Raw genomic sequence first — 27105 nt, forward strand, 5'->3', positions numbered from 1 at the left:
AAAGAGGAAGACTGGCTCAGGGGAAAGTTCTTGGTTTGGTTTGTGGGATGCGTACCAGAATCTGATGAAAGGAAAACTTTTCCTGGAAAGGTAAGAGACTGCTGAATTGTAAGCAGGATATTTTCTGTTTTATAGATGAACAAAGTCATTTTTATTCTCTGTCTTCCATGGTGCTCCAAGCTTGCAAAAATGGCATATGACTTCATGTGTGTCTCACGGTGATTTTCTCAGATCCTTTTGATATAGACCTTGCCTTTCATAAACTCTTATTTCTGATATCATGTGTAAGACTCCTGATAAGTTCACAAAGTGTTGCTTTCATTCCCTGGAGTGGCTTTCACCACCCCCCAGTAGTATTGCTGCTGGGTGAGCTTCCCTCAGTGCTCTGGAGGCTCTTCAGTAGAGGAATCTTGGCCAAGTCAGAGAAGAGTACTGTTAATTCAGGCCCTCTATCTCAAAAAAGGCTAACTGTATGGTTTTTTGTGACTGCAGGGTGGTGTGTTGTTGAGTTGGCCTTTATTTCTCTTATGACCAGGCGATAGAAAGGAAGGGAAATACAGTTTCCTGATGATGAGAAGCCAAAGCATTGCTTTGTGTGGAGCTGTTGAGGCTTGAACGAGTAAAGCAAGGTTTTTAGGACTACTTGAAGGGCATAGCTTGCTTTTGAGGAAACGTGGATAAAAGGCTTGGACTACTGAAGGTCTGGTATCAAAGATGAGTTTTTGTCTTTGTGTCTTCAGCACATAACTGCTTATGGAGAGAGGGAAGTTCTTTGTCATTATGTGTTGTTGCATTTCCTATGGTGCTCATGAGCTGTATGGCAAGGGTGGAATGAATATCTGTGGCTCCATAAGCCGACACCGCACGATTTTAGTTTCTTGTTACTTGTGACTTTCTTCCACTTTCCTAATTTTTTTAAAGATACTACAAATTACTTAGAAGAGGGGAAAAATAAATGAAGGAAAAAAAAAAAAAAAAGGAAAGAAGCAATATAATTAACTCTTGAAGTACCTACAACTGTGCAGACATTCAGCTGATTGACTGATTCAATCCAAATGCCTGTTAAAAAGCCAAAGATACTGGCTTCCTTTTAGTATCCCTTGGCTCAGAACAATTGGATTTCTATGTTTGTTCACATGTTCCCATTGAAATCTATCTACTAATAGGTGTACAACCAATGCAGCAATGGGGGCTATATTCATTTGGTGGATAGGAAGCATAGTTTTAAAAACATAAACTTGTAGAGCCTATTCCTGTTAAGATTTTTGTAGTTTAAATGGCTTTTTCTGCAGATGGATCTACAGTCATCTAGCTCTGAAGTGTAGACTGTAGTCAGGAAAAGAATGTGGGAGAAAATTAGTTAGAATGTCTTGGTGCTTCTTTTATTTACTAAGTGATGCCTTATTTATCCCTTTGGTATTAGCTGCAATGGTTTTCCCTGTATCTAATTTTTTATTACATAGCTATTATTTGTGGTAGATAAAATGCTCCCAAATCCGTGTGTCCTGATATCCTAAGGTTGCTGAGGCAGCAAAATATTTAGCGTATGCACACAACTAATAATGCTGAAGGACCAACATTCTTCGTTGCTGATCCTTCAATACATTGTTCGGTGATAAACAGGACTGGAACATCTAAAACTGAATTTGGCTGCTCTTCCTTTGAAGATGACAAAGCCAGAGCTAATTTTGAATATCAACAGTGAAAGTGTTTACACTCATTCCAGCCAGTTTTTACCTCCAGGAGATGTGCAGCATTAAGCATACATGCTCTGCTTGGATCAGGCATGTAAGCAGAAAGCTGCTCTGGTATAAATGAGAACCAATTCCGTGGCTAGATTTTATTTTCAAGGAAACTGAGACATGCTGATTTGTAACACTTGGTGCATACAGCAGGTTCCAGCTGTTCCATATAAACACTGAACAGCCCTTGCTGAAATGATTATGCCTAAAATTACAATTACATATGTTTGATAAAGGAGAAAAGATAGGGATCAATAAATGTCATTGATCTAATTTCTTCCACATGCGCTTTAAGCCAAGCTTGATTTCTTTAAGCAATTTTAAACAATTAATAAATTTAAACATTTATCTAGAGAACAAGGAATCACAGAATGGCCTGGGTTGGAAAGGACCTCAAGGATCATGAATCTCCAACCCCACTGCCACAGGCAGGGCCACCAACCTCCACATTCAATACTAGACCAGGCTGCCCAGTGCCCTATCCAACGTGGCCTTGAATACCTCCAGGGACAGGGCATCCACAACCTCTCCACAGCCTGTGCCAGCACCTCACCGCTCTCTTGGGAAAGAATTTCCCCCTAACATCCAGTCTTCAACTTCCCTCCTTCAACTTAAAATCATTTCCCCTTGTCCTGCTATTACATACCATTTCAAAGAGTTGACTCCCCTCCTCTTTGAAGGCTCCCTTTAAGTACCAAAAGGCTGCAATGAGGTCACCCTGAAGCCTTCTTTTTTCCATGCTGAACAAGCCCAGCTCCCTCAGCCTGTCTTTTCAGGGGAGGTGCTCCAGCCCTCTGATCATCTTAGTGGCTCTTTTCTGGACCCTCTCCATCAGCTGTCTTTCTTGTACTGGGGGCCCCAGACCCCCAGTATGGGGCCTCACAAGGGCAGAGTAAAGAGGGACAATCACCTCCCTGTCTCTGCTGGCCATGCCTCTCCTGATGAAGCTCAAGATACCATTTGCTTTCCGAGCTGCAAGAGCACACTGCTGGCTCATGTTAAGTTTTTCGTCCATCAGGACCGCCAGGTCCTTCTCTGCAGGGCTACTTTCAAGGACCGCTCCTCTCAGTCTGTAGAAATGCCTGGGATTCCTCCAGCCCAAGTGCAAAATCTTGCACTTTGCTGTGTTCAACCTCATTAGATTCACCTAGGCCAACCTCTCGGTTGAGCTCCCTCTGAATGGCATCCCTTCCTTCCACTGCATCAGCCGCACCACTCGGCTTGGTGTCATCAGCAAACTTGCTAAGGTTGTGCTCATTTCTGTTGTCATTGACATTGTTAAAGATCACTGGCTCCAAGACAGACCCCTGGGAGGTGCCTGTTGTTATCGGCCTCCACCTGGACATCAAACCATGAGTCACCACCCTCTGTGACCTATCCTTATCCACTGTGCTGTCATAGAATCACAGGGTTGGAAAGGACCTACAAGATCATCTAGCCCAACCATCCTCCCATTACCGTTGCTACCACAAGTCACCATACCAGATCTCATAGCTCCTCATCCAGACATCACCCATCAAATCCAGATCTCTCCAATTTGGAGGTAAGGATGTGGTAGAGGACAATGTCAAAGGCCTTGCTGAAGTCCAGGTAAATGACATTGGTCACCTTCCCTTTGACCACCAGTGCTGGCACTTCATCATAGAAGGCCACCAGACTTGTTAGGCATGACCTTTCCCTGGTGAAGCCGTGCTGGCTGTCTCAGATCACATGCTCATTCCTCATGTGATTAAGCATGTTGTCCAGGAGGATCTGTTCCATGATCTTCCCAGGCACAGAGGTGAGACTCACCAGCCTGTAGTTCCCCGAGTCCTCCTTGCTCCCTTTCTTATAAATGGGAGCGACGTGACCCTTCCTCCAGTCATCCAGGAACTCACCTGACAGCCAAAACTGAATCCTACTTGGACAGCCTATTAATTTAAGCTAGCTCTTGTCTTTGATGCTGAAGATTATCACGATCTCTGAAGTCAACCATCTGACCACTAGAACCAGTCTTGCACATTGAAAATGAACAAACACAGACAAATACAGCTTAACTTAAAAGGCAAAAAAAAACTTGCAAATGCTGCTTCATTTAATTTTTACAATAGGGAGGCACTTTTACATTTAAAAATTGTAGATATTTCATTGCAACTACAGTATCCTAAAATATTCTTGCATGACAACAAAAAGAAGTCTGTGTGGAAAACATGATTTTCTTTAATTTCAATTCTATACCAATTTTTACACTTAAGAAGAAAAAAAGCACCAGCCCTTCCTCCTGCTGTTCACACAGGCTAAGAGTTCATAGTACTTCTGACACTTGACTGTGTTTCCCCTGTATTTCTCTGCTCGCTTGTGCAATGGTTACTTCAGTGCTTACTTTGATGCTTACTTGCAAGGGTTACTTCAATGCTTATTTCAGTAGTTACTAGGCCCAAATGAAGCACATGTTTTTTGGGATGGGAAGAGAGCAAGGAAGGGGGAATGTTTTCCTGCGGTCATTTCCCTCTAATGAAATCCAGAAAAATGAAGAGCTTTTTTGCATATGTTCCTAGCAAACTGAACCTGTAGTTCACTGGCATTTAGCCCCTGTGTATCAGATGTATAGAATTCCTGCTGATAAGCAGCTGCATACAAATCAGTGCTGGACAGACTTGGAGACCATTCTGAGGCTGGCTGGTGTAAAAGTCAGAGCAAATACTGTGTTATATGCGAGGGCACAAGTAGGAAGCCATGTTAACAATAACCTCAGACAAAGGAATAACGTTGAAGGATGGGCTCAGATTCTGTGGTATGATGCACTGATGTTTGTACTCAGCTGTGAAAGAAACCTCACTAATGCCACTGGAGATAGACAATCCTCAAAATGAACATTGTCACAATCCATCCTTCTGTACATACGTTTCCACTTCATTGTCTCAAGCAAAGAAAGCAAACCCTGGATCTAAAAATCTGACAGATGTTTTTCCTGATGATGGATGGGAGTACATATTCATTGCTTACAGCAATTCTCTTACAATTTACTTGTTTTGGGGTGTTGGAAGCAGAAAGAACACTAAGAATGTGAAATACTAGAAACAACTGAAATTAAAACATGAGGAAAACAGTACTCTTCTAATCACCTGTTCTGGTTAACTTGGCTGAGCAGAAAACAGTTTTACATTTTGGTATTACTAGTATAAGGTAGACCTTCAAGTAGGTCAGAAACAACTGTATTAGGGCTTGCAAATAAATCTCTTCTGGGGGCTCTGTGAATGCAAAGCTGACAAAAGTGAAGGGAATTTATGGTGGACCATAGAGGGAGCTCATGTTGAAGAGTGCCAAATTTGTCATAAATTGAATAACAGTTTGCTGCAAGTTCTCAGTGTTACTTAGGAAATTCCAGTCTGCTCCCCCATGATGAAGACCAGAGCTCCTTCCTTCATGCAGTTTTCTGTTTTCTAAAATTGCCTTGCCTGTATTTCACTCCACTTTAGAAGTAAATTACTTGATCTAATCCAGAACAGTTTAAGGCTGGGTTCCTAAAATAGAAGAATTGAAGTTGGTACAATATAATGAGCTACTCTGCAAAGATGAACTATGTTTAGAAAAAAAAAATAGTTTGGAAGTTGCTTTACCAACATTGGTACAAATATGTAAACATACCCATAGATAGCTTGGGCTCTGGATTCCAGGGTGTTGTCTCTTTTACTGAAGTCATGTACTACAAAACCTGTAGAGATTTCTCTTTGTATGTTATATTTGGAAAAGCTTAATGAGAATGGTTTTGTCTATGTTCAAATACACTGCTTACATTTGCAACTTGTAACTTCGTGCTGATATATGAAAAATGAGGTGTAGAATATCTCTTTCCAAACTACTTATATGAAGGGCATAGTCTGAGCATGGAAGATAAATCTAGCTTTAAGTTTTTCACTGATACAAATAAAAAAAAAGTAGTGCAGAATTTTGATCTTGATTGTCTCTACAGAGCTGAAAAAGGGATTTTTTTTACCCCCATTCTATATAAAAAAGAGGAAAACCATGTTGTTGATTGTTTTCCTGGCACATCTTGAATAAAATAGTACTGGCTTCATTATGACATGAGACTAATTATGCAAATTATATCTGAAAGGGAAAAAGTTAAATTAAGAATTGAATGGTTACTCCATAATCAGTGGGCATGAGTGAGATCTGATGGAATTGTGTTTCAAAATGGCTTCATCCAGATCCAGCTGTCTGCTGTTGACCTTCACCTCCATGCAGCCGTTGTAGAAAGCAGTTACTAACGTAGCACCCACAGGAACATCTGCACAGAAACACATTCAGTTTATTAGGCCAAAGCATGCAGTGTCCTATGTATTTTTCAGATTAGCAAAATCATGGGGAACGCTCCATTCTGCCTCCGTTAGTCATCCATGGGAGAAAACAGCAATTTGGCAGGAAACATTTAACTTCTTCTCCCTTCTGTTTTAGATTCCTTGAGATAAAGTCAGCAAAGCTGAGAAGGGTCAATACAATTTGAAATATGCATTTTAAGTGTTCTTCCAACCAGAAACCAGAAAATTATACATAATGCAGGAAATGCTGCTATGAGAAACACTTAACTGTTGTTAAGTTTGTACTGTGTGTCATGGAGCCCACTGTTTTTCTCCTGACCTACAAACAGATGCTTATAGGTTTAGAGGTCACGGAAAGAACAATCTAACTTTTGCCAGAAAGCTATTCTGGATTAAAATCTGCACGTTCTCAAATAGGGGACCCCTGGGAACTGCACACATTTTATTGCTTCCTTACTACCTCTTCCATGTGAAATCTCTGTGAGAGACCCACTTTATCTGTTGCTCATTTAGCTTTTGTAGCATCAGATCACTGATGTGCTTCCAGCGCTCAATATGTTAGGCACAGGATCAAGCAAGAACTGCTGTGAGGCCTCAGAGCGTTATATGTACCCATATTCTTATCTATTTAGGATTCTTGACTTGAGCTAAGGTCTTAAATCTTAAGGCCTTGGTGTTGGCAATGTACTAGGAAGAGTCACAGATACACAAATGTGAAGAAGACTGTGAAATAACAAGAATCGTATTCAAGTTACTATGACTGTTAACCTACTAACTTGCAGCTACTAAGAAAATATAGACTTCACCTCTCTTTGAAAACTCAGCAGGCATTACAAAAACACTTACCTGAAGTGCTGACAGTACTGTACACTTAGTGTATTCTCATTCTACATATTCTATGTGAATGGAACTTGTCTGGTTAGCTGGGTTAAAAGATATTGTATACCCGTTGAAATACAAAATTAGAAGAGAAACTGTCACGTTTAGTGAAAATTTTTTTTATATCCTCTACTACCACTGTATAAAGATTTGCTTCTGGTTAGATGTAAAGGCAGCTATCACTTCAATCAACTGTGGAATGGGGCTGCAGTGCTGCCCAATCTTGCTTCTATTCTGACAAGTCTAGAGGGTAGAAACATAATTCCAGCTTCCCTGTTCTACCTTGAAAAATGCCTAAAAAGATCATCTCCATAGGATACACAGTTTTTCGCCTCTTTCTGCTCATGTGTACTTTTTCTCCTTTGGAAGAAACACATTGCAGATAAAGACTGGCTTTATTTGTGTCAGTGCTTTGACGCTGCAGCCTACATGTAATGTGGATGTCAATTCAAGACTATGTTTATAAAGATTTTAAGGCTTTCTGTAGGAATTGAGGCTTGCTCTTCCTATAATATCTTTAACAGAGGATATAGAAAGGCTCTGCTGTTAGTAACTTAACTTCGCAACCATCGTCTTCTTCCTCTACCAATTCTTATGTTTAGGGATCTCGGGCTTTGAAAAAACATGGCGTGTGGCAGTGCTGTTTTTCTGCAGGATTCACTCTGAAATCAAACTACTGTGCAAATACGCATGTGTACGCTTCATGTACAAAATTATGTTTGTACATGTTTTAATGTTGAGGATTCACTTGTGCCTTATGTGAAACAAAATGTTATTTGCCATTTCAATGTATTTTTCATCTCACGAAGAATGGCAGTCAACTGTTGCCCAGAGCCTAGCTGCTGAAAAAATATTCCTGACTTCTGTGGTTTCTTTTACAGCTGTAGGCTTTGTATAGCCTGGGAAAGGCTGAACATAACTAGGCTTGTACAAAAGAACAAATGAATAAAAAGAAATATAATTCACCTGGCAGGCCACCCAAGTAGGTGACAACATCTGTTATCATTGCTTGATGCAGGACAGACAGTAGCTCTGCGTTGCTTTGGTCTGTGCGTGAATCAACAGACAGTTGTAGCTGCTGTTTGGTTACCAGAAGTCCAACTTGCACTTTCCTGGGTGTACATAGCTTCTTTGATTCTAGACGTGCCACAGTGATGTTTCCAATAGTCACAATGATTTCCTAAACAAGAGAATATAAAGTCACAAAATATGGCACGTGTAACTTTAACACACAATAATACTTAATTCTGATACATTTTACATTTGTAAGTAGAAAGAAAAAGAATATGAGAGATGTTTTAAAAAGATGTATATTAAGCTGGAAAAGATACTGAAGCTGATAGCTGCATCACCTTTGTAAGCAAAGCCATTCACTTATACTCTGAAGCTTGTAAATGAGAACATTCACTGTAAAAACCCTTTGGTTGTGGTTCTGAGGTGAAATCCTGTTTCTCTTAAAGTCAAAGGGAGTATTGCTACAGCTTCGATGGTACTTAGTTTTCCTTATGTGCTCTCATTTCAGCAGATGTATGGATGAGCAAAAACATTTGTTTATAAATTGAAACTAACATCACTGCCTTAATATCATGACTCAACCTCTACCATACTCCCTTTTCTGCTTTGTGCATTTGGAAGGAGATGTTAGAGACATGATATAATGAATAGCACCTAACACAGGAGCACTTAGTGCTTTGTCCCTGCTGTAGCAATTGCAAATAGTAATTCATTTTCTGCACATCAAAATATGATGGAAGTGCTTTGCGAAATATAAATTCAGCTTTCCACCTCCTCTGTGTGTAAGTAAGTTCTTTTTAGTTTGACTTTTTTCACAAGTGAGTAGTAAGTTAAGTGATACAAAGCTGAGAGTTGTGATTCATGTCAGTTGATGTTCCATATGCTGAAACTGTAAGATCACCTGTGAGTCAGAAGAGTTAGAGTCCACTATGGACAAAGCAAGAGGCACTGTTTCATTAGAAACCAGGGCAAACATAACACCAGTGTCTGCGGATGGGCGAATAGTCATGGTCACATTTATTAGCCAGTCTTCAGCATTGTCAAGATTGTCTGTTTTAAAAGAAAAGATTGAAAGTAATTAGTTAACCTGCTAATGAAAAATTAATATAGTCTTAAAAAATTACTACTCCATCTGTTTTCCTATTGTGGAAAAATTAGTACTAATCTCCAGAAAAAGTGAATTTTGGACCTTCTAGAAAGAACTGCAAGTCTAAACTTAACCAACAAAACAACCCACTCAAACTTTGCATCTTTGCTATTGTTCTTTTAAGATGTCAGACGTTTTAAATGCTATTTTCTCTGTTCTAACATGGAACAGGTGCCGTATTTACTATAGGTCAATTTAAGATCAAACTTAAAAAAATGACTTAACTCATATATTTCTGCCACTGAGTAGAAGATTGGCAGTTATGACACATTTTTACATTCTGAAATCATTCCGCTATTAAAATGGGAATACGCAGATGGGTAAAACAAACGTGCAGATGGTGCGAATATAATTTAATATGATGTATTCACAGTGAAGCTAATACAAAAATTGTTTAAAGAGCTATTTGTCAACTTTTCTAACTTCTAGCGTCTGCCCTCCCTTCCCCAGTAACATCTAAGTTGATTTCTGGTAGTTTCTTCAAGAAGCAGAAATTCTAGAACATGAAATTAGGTCAGATCCCTACACAGAGGAAAGCGTGAGTGGAAGCAGAGGGCTATAACAGCCTGTGGGAAGGCAGTAGTAGCTGTGGGCAGCCACTTGAACTTGAGGAGGGTGGTATGGGGCTGGAAACTGAATGGGGTGTGGAGAGAGTGAAGGCATAGCAGCAGCCCATGTAAAAAGGTCAGGAGGATACATGTCAGCATGATGTGAATGAATGGGAGCAAAGCAGAGGAACCTTCTATGGCATAAGAAATCACTTGAGTTGGTTGGAAACTTGATGTAAGAAGCTAGAGAAATCTTTTGAAGTGGGATACCAAGGATGTAAATAAAAGGCCTTAGAAGGAATAACTATTCCTAGGATGAAAAGGACTGGGGATCAAAAGGAGGTTGAAGGGTAGGAAAGCATCTGAGATATGGAAGTGCAATGATGACAAGATTTGTGATGATACTAGATATATTTCACTTCAGGAATTTGAGAGAGCAGAGGGTGATCCTGAGTTGCAAAACTTGAAATTAGGGCAGGAAGACAGGCAATAAATTTTTGGGTTCAGGAGAAGATAGGCACTCCAACAGGATGTTCATTTAAGAGATGAATTATATGAACAAAACTGTAGTGATCCTTTTCCACATCCCCAATATACTTTCTCTGTCAATAATATTGTAGGTCTCTCCATGGATAAACAGAGCAGAATTAGATCTAATTAGAATTAGTGCCCATTTTTTACAAATGAAGAATATGCTTCCTAGCCTAAAGCATTTGAGAAATTAAACCGATGACATCAGTGGGAGCAAAAACCCTCACTCAAACATATTCCTCAAAAAAATTACTGGAATCACCACTGAATGCAGTGGTAGGTAGCTTAGTGTTGTTTTTCTTTTCTTTTTCTTTCCTTTACAATTCATCACCTCCAGCAAAATCCAGCAAAAAGTATAACAAGTATAACAACATACAGAAAAATTCTTACTGTAGTTTATATTAAACTTTGCCATGCCATTTCCAGGGTAGAATGATCCTCTCTCAACTGTTACTAAGCAGTGTTTACTCTGCTTTTCTTGAATAACTTCTTTTACACCTGAATGTCCTTGATTCATCAGGTTCCAGGCACGAATGCACCCATCCAGCCGAGGGTTAATCTGTAGAGGAATTACAGCACCAGAGGTGTGAACTCAAATTTATTTTAAAACTATTAAGAAGGTCTTACTTTACATATCAACATACAGCCAGTAATAGCATTTCAATGCTATTGGTTACAGAACTGATACTTGAGAGAAAACAAATGGCATGCATTTAGTATGTCAGCCTTCCATAAATTATCCTGATGTAATAGTTCCAGTTTTGATGTTGATTTCCGTACCCACTCAGGGCATAGCAGAAGCTAACATCACAAACGTGATTAGGCCTTAAGCACTGTGTTTTTATAACTGAAACCAGAGGATAGACTGCAAAGTTGTCTGCACATTTACTTTCAAAACAGTGGTTAATAACCCAATTTTCATTTTCCGAATGGATTCCAAGCTACTATTCTTTCCTGTGTGACTGCAAAAGAAAAAATACAGAAAGTAATAAATCTTAATTAACACTGATTTTTTAGTTACCTGTTTAATGAGAGTGTCACCAACTTTGCGAGGTAACCCTGCAATGTACACCTTAGTTTCCAAGAAACCGTGTGATTGCTTGAAGAGAGTTCCTGGGCTGTTAATGTTCATCACTGCTTCTTTAGCTATTTTTACACTGATGCTGTTTTCTAGTTCTTCAACTGATATCTAGAATGAAATGTAACTATTTAAATATGTACACACAAATAAGTAGGATATTTCTAAATGCTAATTATATATGCCTGTATGAAGGATTATTTTTATATCACTAAATATCTGAATTGTAAAACAGCACTAATGCATTCAGTACTTTATAGCATATTTAAATTTGGATCAGCTGTGGACATCCAATAGAAAGATCATCTTTATTTTTACTCCCATCCTACCCACAAGAATACCTACACAGCTGATTAGTTTGCTTCATGCCCTATAGAACTTTCAAGATGCTGACTTCTACAATTGTACAATTTCTACATTTGGCATACAGTTCTCCATTGCACTGTAACCTGTAATCAGGATACAGAGGGTTGAGTCTCCAGACAGAACACAAACAGAACAGATTCAGCTCTTGCTACTATTAGGCATCAAAGTAGAATTTTAATCTCAAGCAAGTTGAACTGAACTGTAAGAGGTCTATGCTGAATTCTGGGTTCTCTTGTCTCACTCTCTAAAAACAAATTTATCTTAACAATATGGTGTCAATTACAGATGGTATAACTGAGCAAGGTCTTTCATCTTAGGAGTGCAAGCTTGAAGAACAAGCTGCACTTCTGGTTTACTGAAAGTAGATTTGCTTTCTAGGCAAAGTGTCTTATTCTTGTGGAGTTCAACCTGTAATCACACTTTCTAATTATCTACTGCTTCCTTTTTCATGATTACAAAGAAGAATTCCTATGTTGCTAGGTAGTATTAGCTCTCTCTTTACCAATTATGATGATAAACAGGTGTCATGGTTTTGTAATTAACCTGTGACAACAGGTACCACAAATTCCCAGAGGAAGGGCATCCTTGCACATTTCTTGGTTAATTTTTTTAAAATCTGAGATATGGGAGCATCATTTTAAGCCTCCAGAATAGTTACTTACATTCTGCATATAGTTCAGTTGGGGGATTAAAGGAAGGGAAAAAGGCAAATCCAACTTACAATATGCCACAGGCCATCATTAATGGCTTTTCCTCCACTGGTAACTTTTGTTCCAAATTCATTCTTGAACTGAATTTCAATCTTTCCATCGCGAAGAGCAAGCAAGATCCATGCTGTATTGTCAAGGGATTCTGCGTATAGTATAACTCCCTCTGTATCGTATGTCCGGAAATCAAATTCTGCTGAAAATCTGAATTATGAAGAAGAATTTTTTATTAAGACAGGAATCCTGAAGTACTGAAGAGCCTAGGAAAACCTATTAGTAGGGTAAGAAACAGTTGATAGTCACCTTTTGGTAATTCTGTTTCTGAGCATTTGTGAGATTTGCATCCTATTAGACAAAGGCAGAATCTGATGTTGTTTATCTAAATCCAGGGAGAAGCTTAGCAACTAATTCCTGGAACTGGGATTGAAAAAAGCTTTTGTTCAGTTACCACGTCTCATATGAGCTTTGCACGTGAAGGATATCGCATCCTGTTTATTAAGAGGTTAGAGGCAATATCCCTATTGCATTGCATGGAAATATGATGTAGAGAAAAATAAGTGATCAACGCTGTAATTTAGAAATGTGTTACCAAGTGCTATCCTACAACAATTATAACTTAGATGTTTGCTATATTGTCTTTTATGCGTTTCGCTCTAATCTGAGGATTTGTTGTCTGTATCTTGGCAGCTGAACATACATATAGCAAAATTACGATTTATGCATATAGGACAGGATAGAGTGGCAAAGAGAGAGTATAAATATAGTGATAAACATCTCTCACCTTCCAGAATGCCTGGGCTAGATAAAAAAGATTAAGGATGAGAGGAGAAAACAAAGCATGTAGAAGTAAGGATTTGATGAAGACAACAAAAGAAATGGGAGGTGTAATTGAGAACTTCGGTCATTTTAATTCTCGGTCTTGCTCTTTGTCCACTAGATGTCAGTCTCTCATACAGACCCACAAAACAGCATTCTGTATTTATACAGAGACTAAGAGAGTTTCAAACATTTATCTTCTTAGAAAGGTCTTCCAGGAAAGCATTACTGCCAGGTCAACTTGGAAAAATGGCAGAGGAAAAAGTTCTCAATATTTATGTCCTTCTGTATGGTTCTGAGGCTCTGGGGATCACCAGCTGTTGCTGCTGATGCTCTGAAATTGTTCAGTAAGTCAAGAAACACTGCAATTTTGGCTGCCACTATGAAGAAGTCCAAGAGTAACGCAGAGGTCACTATCTTTGTCAATTGCTCTGACAGCACTAACAGCAATCATACAGGTGGTGATATAGACAAGGTATTGTGCTTTATCAGTGTCCTCAGAAAACTGAGAAAGGAAGCACAGGGTTGGGGCAGCCCCAGCCTGCCTTTGTTGAAGTAGCAGCAACAAGCTTAAAGCCATTACCATATATGAGAATGGAAGCTTTAAACTAACTCTTTCTCTTATGATATCTGATTTTTATTTGAGGATTCTAATTGACTTTCTGTATCTCTGTCACTGCCTCCAACCTTTACTCAGCCCAGAAAGCAAATGGGATCCTGGGCTCCATCGGGAGAGGGGTGGTCAGCAGGGATAGGGAGGTGATTGTCCCTCTCTACTCTGCTCTTGTGAGGCCCCATCTGTTGTACTGTGTCCAGGTGTGGAGCCCTCAGTACAAAAAAGACATGGAGATTTTGGAAAGGGTCCAGAGGAGGGCCACGAAGATGATCAGGGGGCTGGAGCACCTCCCCTATGAGGACAGGCTGAGGGAGTTGGGTTTGTTCAGCCTGGAGAAGAGAAGGTTGCGGGGTGACCTCATTGCAGCCTTTCAATACCTGAAGGGAACTTACTCCCAGGAGGGGAGTAAACTCTTTGAAAGGGCTGATAATAGCAGGACTAGGGGAAATGGTTTTAAGTTAAAAGAGGGAAGATTTAGGTTGGATGGTAGGGGGAAGTTCTTTACTAAGAGAGTGGTTAGGTCCTGGAACAGGCTGCCCAGGGAGGTTGTGGATGCCCCGTCCTTGGAGGTGTTCAAGACCAGGTTGGACAGGGCTCTGGGCAACCTGATCTAGTAAATGTGTATGTTTGGTGGCCCTGCCAGGCAGGGGGGTTGGAACTACATGATCCTTGAGGTCCCTTCCAACCCGGGTCATTCTGTGATTCTGTGTGATTTACTAACCCCTGCTCTTTATTTTAAGGGAAAGTAAGCTTCAATGTCTTTGAACTCTTTCTCCCAGTCCATACACCTCTTTCCTCCCAAGAGCATTGGTAACTAGGACTGTAATGGCTGGAAGACTCCAGCTTATTTATTCATAGATATGGTCACATCTGAATGCCAGTGGTTCACATCTGCCCTAGCTCTGCATTGTTTCCTGTCTGGGACTAAGTTGCTACTGGCTCTGCCTGCTTCTGAGGTGTCTGGAAGAAAATTGCTGGCCTTTTAGTTTTGCCACATCAGACAGTTGCTGTTTATATATAGGTTGAGGTATCTCAAGGACACAGTACAATCATTAAGAGATGCTGTGAAACAGCTCCAGGCACATTACTCTTGCCTGTCCACTTTCAAATGACTCCACGCTCCCTTAAGTGAGAGTACATGCAGGAACCTGAGTTAGTCCATTCTCCATACAAGGGTATCCTAACCCGCTGGGAGAAGGTGATATAACTTATGCACACAGTCCAAGCTACATCCTCAGAAAATTAAGGGAAACAAATGTCTGTGATTTCCAGGTATACTTTTATGAACACCAAATGCTTACCTGGTGACATTTGGCAATTTAAACTTTAAATACAGAACAGGAGTCCCTGTAAACTGCTCCGCCAGGTAGAGCAGCTCATAATTCCTTTCTAGGTTCAGTGGGATACACACAGGAACAGACTGAAAGTAATAGAAAAGAAAAAAAAAAAACTGTTAACGTTGTATTGTGAAATTTTATTAAGGAATTTCTACTGTTTCCTGTTAGGCTCCTTTTTTTTGTTGTTTGTTTAAGAAATGGATGACTTCACTATTTTTATTTTTTTTAAACTTGATTATCTATACATAAATGGATAGATCTCTTTTTTGTTTTGTTTTGTTTAGAATGGCCTCAAGGTGCATCAGAAGATGTTCAGGCTGGACTTTAGCAAAAACTTCTCTGAAAGAGTGGTCATGCACTGGAATGGGCTGCCCAGGGTGGCAGTTGAGTCACCATCCCTGGTGGTGTTCAAGAAATGCATAGATGTGTATTAAAGAACATAATTTAGTGAGCAATCGTGGTGGTAGGTGGAAGATTATCTTAGGTCTTTTCCAACCTTAATAATTCTATGATTCTATAAATGTCCATTTATTTAAGCTGCTGAATAATAGTTTAGGTTGAAAAAGTTCTGGTGGACTGCAACTATTTAAATATTCATTATTTTAATCAAGGATTCTCCTCTTCCATCATGACCTTTTCTGTCACCAGGGACCTATGACATCCATCTGCTAGAGTCCAGCCAAATTCCAGTATTAAAGCTGTATAGAATCTAAACCTGATCAGGTGTTAGAAGGGAAGGAAGCCAAAGCTGTGACTTGAGTAGATTTCAAAATAAATAAAGATCACCTTCGCTTTGTCAATACCGATATACAACAGTTCCTAGCTGAACAACCTCCAGTACAACTAGAATAATTTACCTGAAATAAAAAGAATAATTTACAGGTAAATACAGTAACAGTTTGGTACAAAATATTTCTTTCTATCTGTTCACCGAATGTAGTTATTTTATTTGAGTTTTGGAAGGGGACGTTGATGCAATCAACAACACACTTCCTGCTAGAACAGCACTAAATTAATATTTCTGAGAACTGTTAATGGGATCAAGAAAGTCCTGACACAGAATATTCTCAGGAAAAGTGTAAAAGAGGAGTTCTGTGTGTTTGTGGGAACTAGAAGTCCTTTAGCTGCATGCAAAGCTGGGATTAATCCTAGTATTCTAGCCAAAGTCAAATGTGAGTAATCACAGTCAGCTGCAGCTGCAATGAGGAGAGAAAGATCAAAATGAACAATAAAACCAATGGCACTTGTTTTTTCAGATATTCAGCTACCTAAACTTTTTAACAGGCTTCTGCATGTAGGAATTACACGTGGTGCAGATTTAAACTAGTAAAATAATGAGCAAACAAATGTAAACTATCCTTTCCTGGCACTGTTTGCTTCTTTGTGTTCTGGAACTGTGATGTTATAAGTAACACGTTCAGCTTTCTCTTGAAAATAAAGCATTTAGAATATCTTCTGGTAAAGGGAGTAAGTTCTGCAATGAAAAAAGGTGGGAAGATTTGCAGTGTGTACTTTAGAGCACTGATACATTGACTAGTCTAAAAATCAATTTGCTACGAAGCAATCCCTCAAAATACATCTTGTGTATCATTTATATGACAGCAGTATAGCAATCCTATAGAATAGAAGTGACAAGAATATGTGTGAAGGGCTCTTCTGTTCTCAAACATTCATTTGGTAAACAGCCAAATACAGTTACCAACCAAACTCTAGTGCATTCATGACACAGGAGTTTCATTAAATGCACAGGTGTGTTTAATTTTATTTCTATTCCTTTTCACATTTGCCAGTATAACTAGTCTTTGGACTGCATATCTTTTCAACTGATTAAACTATTTGTTTCAATTTCAAGGCCAGAAACTAGTTTTGAAATAGACAATCACTTTTCAACAGCTGTATAGAACATGTAATGAAGCTAGAAGATACTCTTCTCCTTTGATGAAAAAGGAAGAAGTGTCATTCAGATATTAAATTTCAGCAAGTACAAACATGTTTTAATACATAAATGCTAGCACTTGTGCCAGACTTCATTCCTATGGCTTAAGTCCAGTATTGTTGTACTGTGTTAGAGGTGTTCTTGCTTTTTTTTGTTGTTGTTGGCATTTATCTGCACTCACCTCATAAAACAAGTCTCAGCCTGTATGTATTTTTCAAAACACATGGAGAACGATTCACAAGAAAAGCCTCGTACTGAGATTCTCCAGAGTTCCAAATTTTCTGCTACTAATAAGTGTAAATTTTCTAACTGAGCAACAACAGTCCATTCTGTCTGTGAGATGCTCTTCAATTGGCAACTATTACTACATCCTTTTTCTTAAGCTATTGCAGATGAAAACTGTGGAAAACAGTCCAACTTTTGTTTTTTTTTTTAATCCAAACAGGATCTTTCAGTAACTCTGTAGGAGTGAGTGAAAACTTTTGTGCAGTCTAAGAAAAACCTGGAAACGTGTGGGCAAATGTAATACTGTGGCTCCAAGTAAGCTGAATAGGAATTGTGTGACAGAAAAAAGCTGGGGCCTCTTTTGGAAGCAGAAGAAAATAAAGAAGACTGGCTAAGGCTAGCTTCTCTTGACAAGGTTTGTGTAAATGAGTATGCATGAACTGAATGGCATCCAAATGATTTACTGGGTCTGCTTTGTGAGTCAAACCATAGCTCAAAGTCACCAGCAATTTTTCAGCAGTTTTGAATTGGTTCTCAAATAGTTTCCTATTTTCTTGAAGCTAACTCATCCTATCACCTACAGATATCCAACTCTGTGATTTTCCATGTGGGATTTTACACAGTGGAGTTTTACCTCACAGCTCTTCATGTCCTTGGAGAGCTTGAACCCTTTCTTGCCATCACAGTAGCAGCTATAACTTCCTGGAGAGTTTACACAAAGTTGAGCACAAGTATTTTCAGCACATTCATCAATATCTAGAAGAAATGCAAGCATGAAGCAAGAGTTAAGATTTTTCATTGAACAGGCTGAAAACAAACGTTAAATTGAATGATAGACGAGTCCTCCAGCATACAATGAATCCAATAGGTGACTACTGCTAAGCTAAACTAATGCTAATGGATGTTTCCTATGTAAAATTTTGAATCCAGAATTACTGGGGTATATAAAACCTTAGGAATCTGTTAAGGGCCTTGCACTCAGAGCTGGGGAAAATCTGGTCTGATTTGTGAGGCAGTAAGAAGTTGCAAGGTGGCTGCATTAGCACAAGGGAGAGACCTCAATAAATCACTACTGTTATGACAGAAATGCTATTCTGGGTCAGATTTCTTCCTTTTCCTATGGATATAATCAAATTTAGAGTATTATTAGTATGTATGGCAACTGTGTGGTAAAGGAACATGCTTTATTCATATAAGAACAAAATTGTTTCAAAGCAAAATGCCTGTTAAAATAACATACAACAATCTCCCAAATAACTAAGTTTCAGTTTCATCTGTTAGAGCAGACCAATCTGCTTTGAGGTATGAGTAAGTTAAACAAACAAAAGTAACTTCATCTCTTTATGCTATAGGCTGTACACAATAAAAAGGTTAGAAACCAAAGGCTATGTGAAAGGCCAATGTAACAGTTACACTGCTATTGCAGAAACATCTTCTGGGTATGTGACTCTAATAAGGGTGACCTGGAGCCTCAGGTTAAAGAAATTTCAAAAGTTAGTTTGAAATAAGTGGGAATAAGCACTCAAAAAAAAGGTGGTTTATGATTCGTTTTTGTTTGTTTGCTTGCTTGTTTGAACATGTATAATCTGTTGTTTGATGGGAAGAGAAAGGGGGGTGTATGGGAAATTGGTAATCACAGCCTGAACCTCTGATTAATCAGCTGAGGCAAGTGTTGGGTCAGCTGTGGGAGCACAGGTGAGAGTAATTGAGCTGTGCTCCCGGAAGGGGTGGAGCTTGACTCCACCTCCTCTAGACCTCATTTAAGGGCTGACCACCACTAAGGCAGCATCTCTTGGAGATTGTTCCTGGTGGAGATTGCCTCAGCGTTTCCCAGAAAAGGCATCCGTATTGGTGAGTCTTTCCTTATAAATAACCTTTTGAATATCTGTTACCATCTTTGTATCATTCCACCTTACAGTGGAAAAAGAAAGCTAAGAAAAAAATCCTAAAAAGTTACTGGGCAATCTGTTGCCTTGTAGCTAATACACTTAATCTCCTTCCAAACAGGAAGCCACGTTTTTCTGTTGTGGGTGCTACTCTGATTTCTACTTTTGCTGCAGTTAACTGTAATTTTCAAGTTGCTTAGCATCCAAGTGCTTGCAGTTTCTGCATTACTCAAATGGGCAACAATTCCTGAAAAGACTGAGTAAACTGATTTTGTGATTGGGCATCTCCTCTTCCCATCCCTTTCCTGGAAATCATCACTGCAAAGCGTATGCCCAGGCTTAGTCTCCCTTCTATACAATCTTATAAAGAGAAAAAGCTACACTGTTCCTTACAGTAGCTAATAGAGCTGGAATTAAAGTTCTGATCAAGATCCAGCTGTATGCTGTGTCTGCTGACATGTGGCTGTGTAAGCTACAGGATTCAAACAGTTTTATTTTGATGGGGTTTGCTCGTCTTGTTTGTCAAGTGTAATCCCTTTCTCCTTCTGCTCTCCTTCCATTCTACTCTCAGATCTCCACATGCTTGATGGCCCTGCATAAAGGCTAGCCTATGTGGTTAAGATTTTTTGTGTTCTCTCTTTGGGTGGATTGAGGACTCTTTAGTCATTCTTGTTTGCTCTACAGCAATAGCTCACCTCTGCTGTATCAAGCTGAGAATCACCCCCTGCTGTGAAGCAGGCTGATGGAATATAGTAGCGTGGGTTTTTTCTTCCCACCCTTAGAAACTATTCTAATGCCACTGAGCTAGTTTAGCACATTTAAATATGACTGCATTGCATGATAGGAGCATATCAAGTCTTGTGGACTTGGTTACCAAAAGGCAATGGATGCAATACAGAAATCTGTTGTTGACACTGATTTCTTGCTCTGGTGGAAGGTTTGATACATATCAGACAACAGTTCATAAGATATAACTGGATAGCTGGCAACTACTTGTGGATTGTTCAAGTTCTAATTGATCTTAGGTGCATAGCTGCAGAAAATGTTGCAAAGGAGACTTCTGCTTCAAATCTCTTCAAATGCCTTACAAATCCAAAATCTCAGCTAAGTGAATAAAAGAGGTAGTTAATGCAGAAATACAGCATCGGATGTTGCCATGAACTGATCTGACATAGCATTTTGCAGATGCTTTTGATCATAACTTGAAATAGTCTTATATGACTGTATAAATTCACTTGAGACTATGCCTGAAATTACAGATTTCAGATAACATTTGCCAGTGTTAAGAATTTTCATTGCTTGAATTTGAGAAAGCTGTCCTATTAAAATGTGCTACTCTGAAGTACATATGTATGTAAATAGAAGCAAACTCCTGTATCTGTAAACTACAAACATTCTACTCATGGACTGATTCCTATTTCATTTATTTTGGCCTTTGTCACCTGTGGTATTTAGGTGAGTAAGATATGAGGGTGGGTTGCAATAGTTAAAAGTTTATTTTGGAGCCTTATTCATACTTATTTCTGCATATGCCTGAAAGAAATTAGTCACAAATTATTCATGCAGCAGAACTTAGTTCTTAAGAAGTACTTTGCTGATGCAGAACTGAAATTTGACCCTTCTGTTTCCTTCATCTACTGTTAGATTGCTTCTCCTTCATTTGGCATATATACTCCTTTCCAGCTGGAAATCATTAAACAATTTATGGTCTTAATGGCTGTTGTCCATCCCAATATCAGGTTGGTAGAAGGGGTTCTACTGTATAAGTCATTTCCTAAGAAATTCCAATGACTGGCAATGTCATGTCTATTCAAAACTCAAGACAACAGATCCATTGATTACAATGTCAAGCTGATTCTGTTGCTGGTTGTTTTTTATAATTTTATCAAACATATCAATGACAAATTCATACATACTATGCAGTAGGTAGGAAGAATGCTTTATCTGTATTTTCCAAAGCAAGCAGAATAGGAAAAACAAATTTCATTATTATGATCATCTGAGGATTGTAAGAGGGAAAGAAATCCGCCTAGGCCTAAGCATATGGAGAAGAGAAGGGAAAAAAAAGCCTATAGCCTGCTTCACAGTGAAGATATAAAACACGAAATTCAGCATCTCCTGAGAGGCATGGAAGTAGAGAGACTTTGGCCTTCCAGAAGGACATAATTCTGTAGAGACAATTTAGGAGGCATTGTTCCCTGTGGAAGATTCTTTACCCCTTCCAGCATGTGAACACTAGCCAGTACAAAAAAACAAAACTATAAGCACTGGCTAGCCAGTAGCAATAGAGTAAATCAGAGTATTGAATTCTCTGAAAGCAGTAGTTTGCTTTGAATGCATTCCTCAGACCCAGAGCCTGCAGACAAACATAAGCTTATGAAGCTATTATGAAAGCTTATTGCACACTGCTTGACAGATGAATTTCTATCATTAAATCAATTACTCAGAGATCTGCGCTAGTCTTGGGGAGTGTAAATTTCCACTGCCAAAATGAACCTAATGCTCGTGGGTAAGGTCTCCCTCCAGAGAGTATGAAATTAGCAGGAGGACAGTAAGCTTCATGCGTAGTTATGAAAGTCACCTGAGTCAGCTGTTCTGGAATCCCTTATCAGACCAAATAGCAGAATCCCTCCATGCAGAGCTAATTGTCCTGTTCTATAATAATAATTATAGAAATGCTGAGTCAGGAGAGGATTAGATTTTTTTGGAGTTTTTTTTAATCGCTTTAAAATCATCCTTTGCTTCTTCCAAGTCGTATTCAATGTTTTTGTATGCTTCTTTGAGCTATTTCAAGAGCTTCTCGCAGATCTGTTCAAATAACAGTCCCAGATAATAAAATAGTCATCAGAAGCTCCTCAGACAAACCTATGGATCTGCTGCAGCACCCTTGGTTCATACAGCTGCTTTCAGTGAAAGACTGAATAAGTTGCTTTTGCTGAGTTGCTAAGATATAAAATCAGCCATGAAGGAGTTGCAAACGATGTTCTAGAAGAGAGCTGATCTATATACTGCTAGAGAAACAGTAATTTCCCCAGAGCATGAATGTGGATAAGCAGGGTTTTGTGTGTGTTAAACAATTCATGAGGGAAGGGGAGAGTCTTATTCCTCTCATTCCTTGTCTCAGACATTCAGAGCAGGTGCTAGGGAGGACTAATATCTGAAAAGCAGAAATACTCTCTCCTGTTTGATTAACTGGCTCATCCACTTCTTTAGAAATTCCCCATTTAGAGAAGGAAAAATAATATGAAGATAGGCATGCAAAAAAAATTAGATAGTTCTTTTAAAATATGGCATCAGCATGAGATGAGAAAAATATAAATTTGTATCTAAAGTGCTACGAGATGTATTGGAAAAGACTGGATTGTACAGATTTCTTCCTTTGCTGTCTTGCAAAAGATGGGAATGAGGAACTGTAGCAAAATTCTCCTGGGAACTGGTGGAAAAAACAATCTATTTCTCGTTATGGTAACAGTCATCACCAATATTATTATGTATAAATGAACTCAAACCTGATTTTTCTAGCAATTGGCCTTGACCACCAACATGCAATATGATAGCAAAAAACTAATGCCATTTAGCCTTTCTCAAAGGCTACATTTCTGTCTGTCTACACTATCCTGACCTTGGACAGCATTTGGTGACTCATCTAATATAATTATAACTATGTCTAAAAGCTTATTATCAGCACTGTGTTCCATACAGGAGTTAAATCTTTGCTGCTTTTATGTTCTCATCTTGTAACCTTCTGGGATTGCTGTATGCAAAAGAAAAATAACACTTAAATTCATATTGATGCAACCCACATATCTGAAAAGAGTAGTGAAAGGAATGACTGTTAGATAAACTACCATGAGTTCTTTCTCATTCCAGTGCAGGTAGCTCAAAAAGGGGCATAAAACTGTCAGTATCCCATGGTAACTGGATAAACAGCAGATGTCTGAATACGCAATTATTACCTTCATGGAAATCTTTGTCACAAGAATTCTGCATGGAGCAAAAGATTCATAACCAGCAACAAACTGCTTTTTTGTCTTTTTGAGCAATAAAATAGAGCTAGCATTTGAAATAAAAATCAATCACTGATGTTATTTTCTGTATGTGGCAGAATCTTTACCTTCGTAGTAAAACTCTAAAAGCTCATATTCTTCTTTTACAACTGAGACTGAATTCCTAATATGTGTACTGAAAAGAAACTTTAACAGAGTGAAATACATTGTAGGACAAGTATGCAAATACTTTCAATGCTTGAAAAAGTCACTATTTTATGATGGTTTTGAAAGAGTGGCTTCTTACCATTTTATCAAGTTATCAATAATTTCCAACTTTGCTGTAACTTACAGATATTTGTCTTGTGTTTCTTTCTTCTATCTCTATGTTTCAGAAAAGAGGGAAGTGTCTCCTAATGCAGGCCCTTCTTCCCCCCCCCATGACTCTTTCTGGACGTAGAGAAGTATTTTTCATTTTAAATGTTAGGTACTTTATACAATTGTCACATCCAGCCTAGAATTATCCTATAGTTTCCAACATACCTACAGATCTCAAGGAGGGATTAGACAATTGAATTTAATGTTATATTTCAATGGCTCCAGTTAAAAACTCTTTACACTAGTTTAAATTTAAAGGCATATAAAGAGAGACTCAGTCCCTTGCCGGGAGGGCTAAGTAAACCTAAACAGCCTATTAGATGGGTAATGATATTAGCGCTTTTTGGCACCAATAGATTAAGCTTTGTTTTCATTTTTGGTGATTATCTCCTTATAAATATTTCTGTCTCAACTGGTAAGAAACGGATGAATAGTTAAGTACTTTTAATTGCTTTCCCTTAACCTCTCTCAAGTTAGAGGTATATATTAAACTGATGTGAAATATTTCATCCTCACAACTCTAATGGTGCTTAGAAACAGGGTACAAGACACCCTAGATGCTAAATGCATTCCTCCAGGTTATTCAGAAGAAACTTGTTAGTTGGTTTGAGACGTTGGACCAGAAGTCCTATTTACTGTGGGACAGGTAATGTCCCATGCACTGACAAAATCATCTGGCATTACAGCAGGACGCATAAGAATATACTGTGATCCTCTAAGACTTCAGAGTAAGTCAGTGAAACTGTGTACAATGCCTGCAGTATAGCATGAACCCTTGAAAACAAGGGTTGAAGGGTTGAAACAAACAAGTGAGTCATTACATAGTAATCAGTGTATCATATAAGAGATGCTGGAGATTGTATAGCAGTAGATTAAAAAGTGGAAAGAAGTAAGGGAAAGATGAGAGGGAAGGAGGTAGGAAGAGAAGTCCTACCTTCACAGTTCTTGGAAGTTGAATTGTACACGTAGCCTTCTGCACATTCACATTCATATTTTCCCAGGGTATTCTTACAGACTGCTGTCCCACAGATGTTTGGATGTAATGCACATTCGTTTATATCTAGAAATACAAACAAGTTATTAAAAAGAAGTTACTCTTTTGCATACCGTTTTTATTTTCTAACTCTGACCAAAACTGTAAGAACACAGTAAAGCTGGCAAACTGTCTCCTGCTAGTTAGGTTTTCTTTGCTATTATAGCAGTTTATAACTATTGGAATAAAGACATCTGCTGACAGATGTTCAAGTTGCTCCTTGTCTTTTCATCCCTCAAATCATTTCAGTGTTTATCTTCTGTGTTGCTTCCTATTTTTCACTGTCAATGTGACAACTGGATACAATATATAGTAGAAATCTAACTAAATGTCTTGTAGATAGAAAAATATCCAATCCCTGGTAGTGCTTTAATTCCCACCTGCATGTGTAAGGCTCGTTCTAGTTTTCCCCATGGTTTTGTAGTAGCTGTGGAAATGGCACTGCACTGGGGCGAACCTGCCTGGGAGGACTCAAAACGTTTTTGAAGTAACAGCTAAAGGCTACTTTTTGTGAGTTATCTTGTGCACTTTAAATTCCTTGGTGTATATTTTAAAGTTGGATGTAATTAAACGCTTGAATCCAGTTTTCAAATGCCCTAACTAGTACTCTGATTAGTTTTCAAGTTATTTGCCAATCTGATGGTCTTTGAATAATCAACACCCAGATCTGCACTTACGTCACGACTGAAAATAGAGTAGAACTCCAGAAAAAAAAAATCTGAATCTAATAATAATCTTCACTAAGAAATTTTTTTTGAGACTTTTTTCTCTTAGTTGCTTGCTTATTTCACTTTGTCTGCTAATCATTGATTCTAGTGTCAACTCACTAAAAATAACTTGTTCTTTCTAAGCCAAGCATTGAGTTATAATAAAACCTTTGCAAAGAGTCAGTTACATCACTGGTCCAAATTGTTAAAGTACATTAGTGTATTTTGAGCTTCAAAATATTTTTCAAAACAAGATTTTTTCAACAGCAACCCAAGAACTCAGAGATTCTAAGCAGCCAGCTAACCTGTCTTCTCTATTTGGCATAACAGCACGCTACTTTTTTTCCCCCCTGGTATTTCCAGAGACATTATTAATTCACAAATATAGAGAGACTGAAGGAAGAAACAGTGGCAGATGACACTTAGGTCTGGCCTCTTGAATTATTTAACATTATCTGAGATGGTTGGCATGGTTCAGGAATAAAATATGCGATGTGAAAATGAAATGAGGTTGATCTTATTTAAATTAAGAAAGATTTGCTAATTATTTTAATATGTAGACTTTATCCAGAGTGGAATGAAATGCACAGGTCATGGTCAATAATAAATTGACAACTGACACATTCATGTATGGGGAAAAAAAATTATGGTGTGTGAGTGAAAGACAAATCTTTCTCTTCATGTACAGCATTTTCAGATTCATTAATAATTTGTTCTCTAACAAACACACAAACTCCCAAAAGAAGACTGCAAATTTGGAGTGAGTTAACCTAAGCCAGTGTTTGCCAGATAGGATTTTCACGATAACAATGTTAGCTGGTTGCAACACTCCATGTTTCTGTTTCAACATGATTAAAGGACATATGAAACTGGTTAGTGACTAAAAATTTTTTTTAACCTTAGTTGTTTCAACACTTTTGTTCCTTGAACTTGTTCACCAAACAGTTGTCCAAAGGCTTGCAGCACTGTAAGGTAGGATGAGCAGCCTGGTTGAAGCAGGCCTGCATCTTCCATTGGCAATGCCAGCTTTTGCTTATTTAGTGCATTTATGGAACTACTTGGTTAAATTATTTCCCCCATAGTTGATAGGCAATGGATTAATATGTAATGATACTCTCCTTAAGCCTTACTTCCTACCTCTGCAATCTCGTTTATTTGAGTGCATGAAGTAGCCATCCTCACACAAACAACGGTAGCTTCCAGGCAAATTAGAACAGCGTTGACTACAACCTCCATTGAAATCTTCACATTCATTTATATCTAGAAAGGAAAAAAAAAAAAAAAAATCTTTGCTCAGGGGAAAACATCCATTGACAACTTTATGCATGTAGGTATACTTCAAGATCTGATATTACTCAGCACTTGTAGAACCATAACCATGTTCCTAAGAATTAATATTGTAATGAGATTAGAGATTATACCTTCTTCACAATTCTCTCCTTGCCATCCTGGTTTACAGATGCATGTATATCTGGCTTGTCCATCTATGCAATCCTTATATCCATCTTTATGGCATGGCAGAGGGCTACACTGGTTTGAAATTTCTGCAGGATGAAAACATTAGAAGTTCTTGTTATTTGAGGATATTTCCCTCAAGGATCAGCATAATCTTTCCTTTTGTCTTCCGCAAGTACTTTTTACCTTTGGTAAAATAGGGAGAAGCTTGATGAATAAGATCAGACATTGATACAAAACTCTTACAATTAATTCTGTTAAGCCAGAATCTGCAAGTGAAAAAAATCTAAAGCCACCAGTATTCTTCATCAGACAGAAAACAACTAGAAAATTCACTAAACCACAATAATCCTTGCAGACTGTGACCAAAGTCTTGATACTAATTTTTTTTTTTGTATTAATGACTTAATTAACCTT

At 38.4% G+C, this 27105-nt stretch overlaps 1 protein-coding gene across 1 annotated transcript in view; it reads right to left on the minus strand.

The window, feature by feature from the left end:
• Positions 1 to 3779: 3779 nt before the first annotated feature.
• PROS1 (protein S) overlaps positions 3780 to 27105 on the minus strand; it is a 32355-nt gene continuing 9029 nt past the window's right edge. Inside the window, exons 5-15 of the mRNA XM_015878668.1 lie at positions 26655 to 26777; positions 26371 to 26493; positions 24428 to 24553; positions 17878 to 17999; positions 15047 to 15165; positions 12328 to 12517; positions 11184 to 11351; positions 10553 to 10721; positions 8838 to 8986; positions 7889 to 8102; positions 3780 to 6012 (exon numbers count right to left, since the gene is read on the minus strand). Of these exons, the coding sequence (XP_015734154.1) occupies positions 5867 to 6012; positions 7889 to 8102; positions 8838 to 8986; positions 10553 to 10721; positions 11184 to 11351; positions 12328 to 12517; positions 15047 to 15165; positions 17878 to 17999; positions 24428 to 24553; positions 26371 to 26493; positions 26655 to 26777 (1649 nt within the window). The 3' untranslated portion in view covers positions 3780 to 5866. The remainder of the gene's footprint in view (positions 6013 to 7888; positions 8103 to 8837; positions 8987 to 10552; positions 10722 to 11183; positions 11352 to 12327; positions 12518 to 15046; positions 15166 to 17877; positions 18000 to 24427; positions 24554 to 26370; positions 26494 to 26654; positions 26778 to 27105) is intronic.

This window comes from Coturnix japonica, chromosome 1 (genome assembly GCF_001577835.2).
Source record: "Coturnix japonica isolate 7356 chromosome 1, Coturnix japonica 2.1, whole genome shotgun sequence".
In the NCBI taxonomy this organism is placed as follows: Eukaryota; Metazoa; Chordata; class Aves; order Galliformes; family Phasianidae; genus Coturnix; species Coturnix japonica.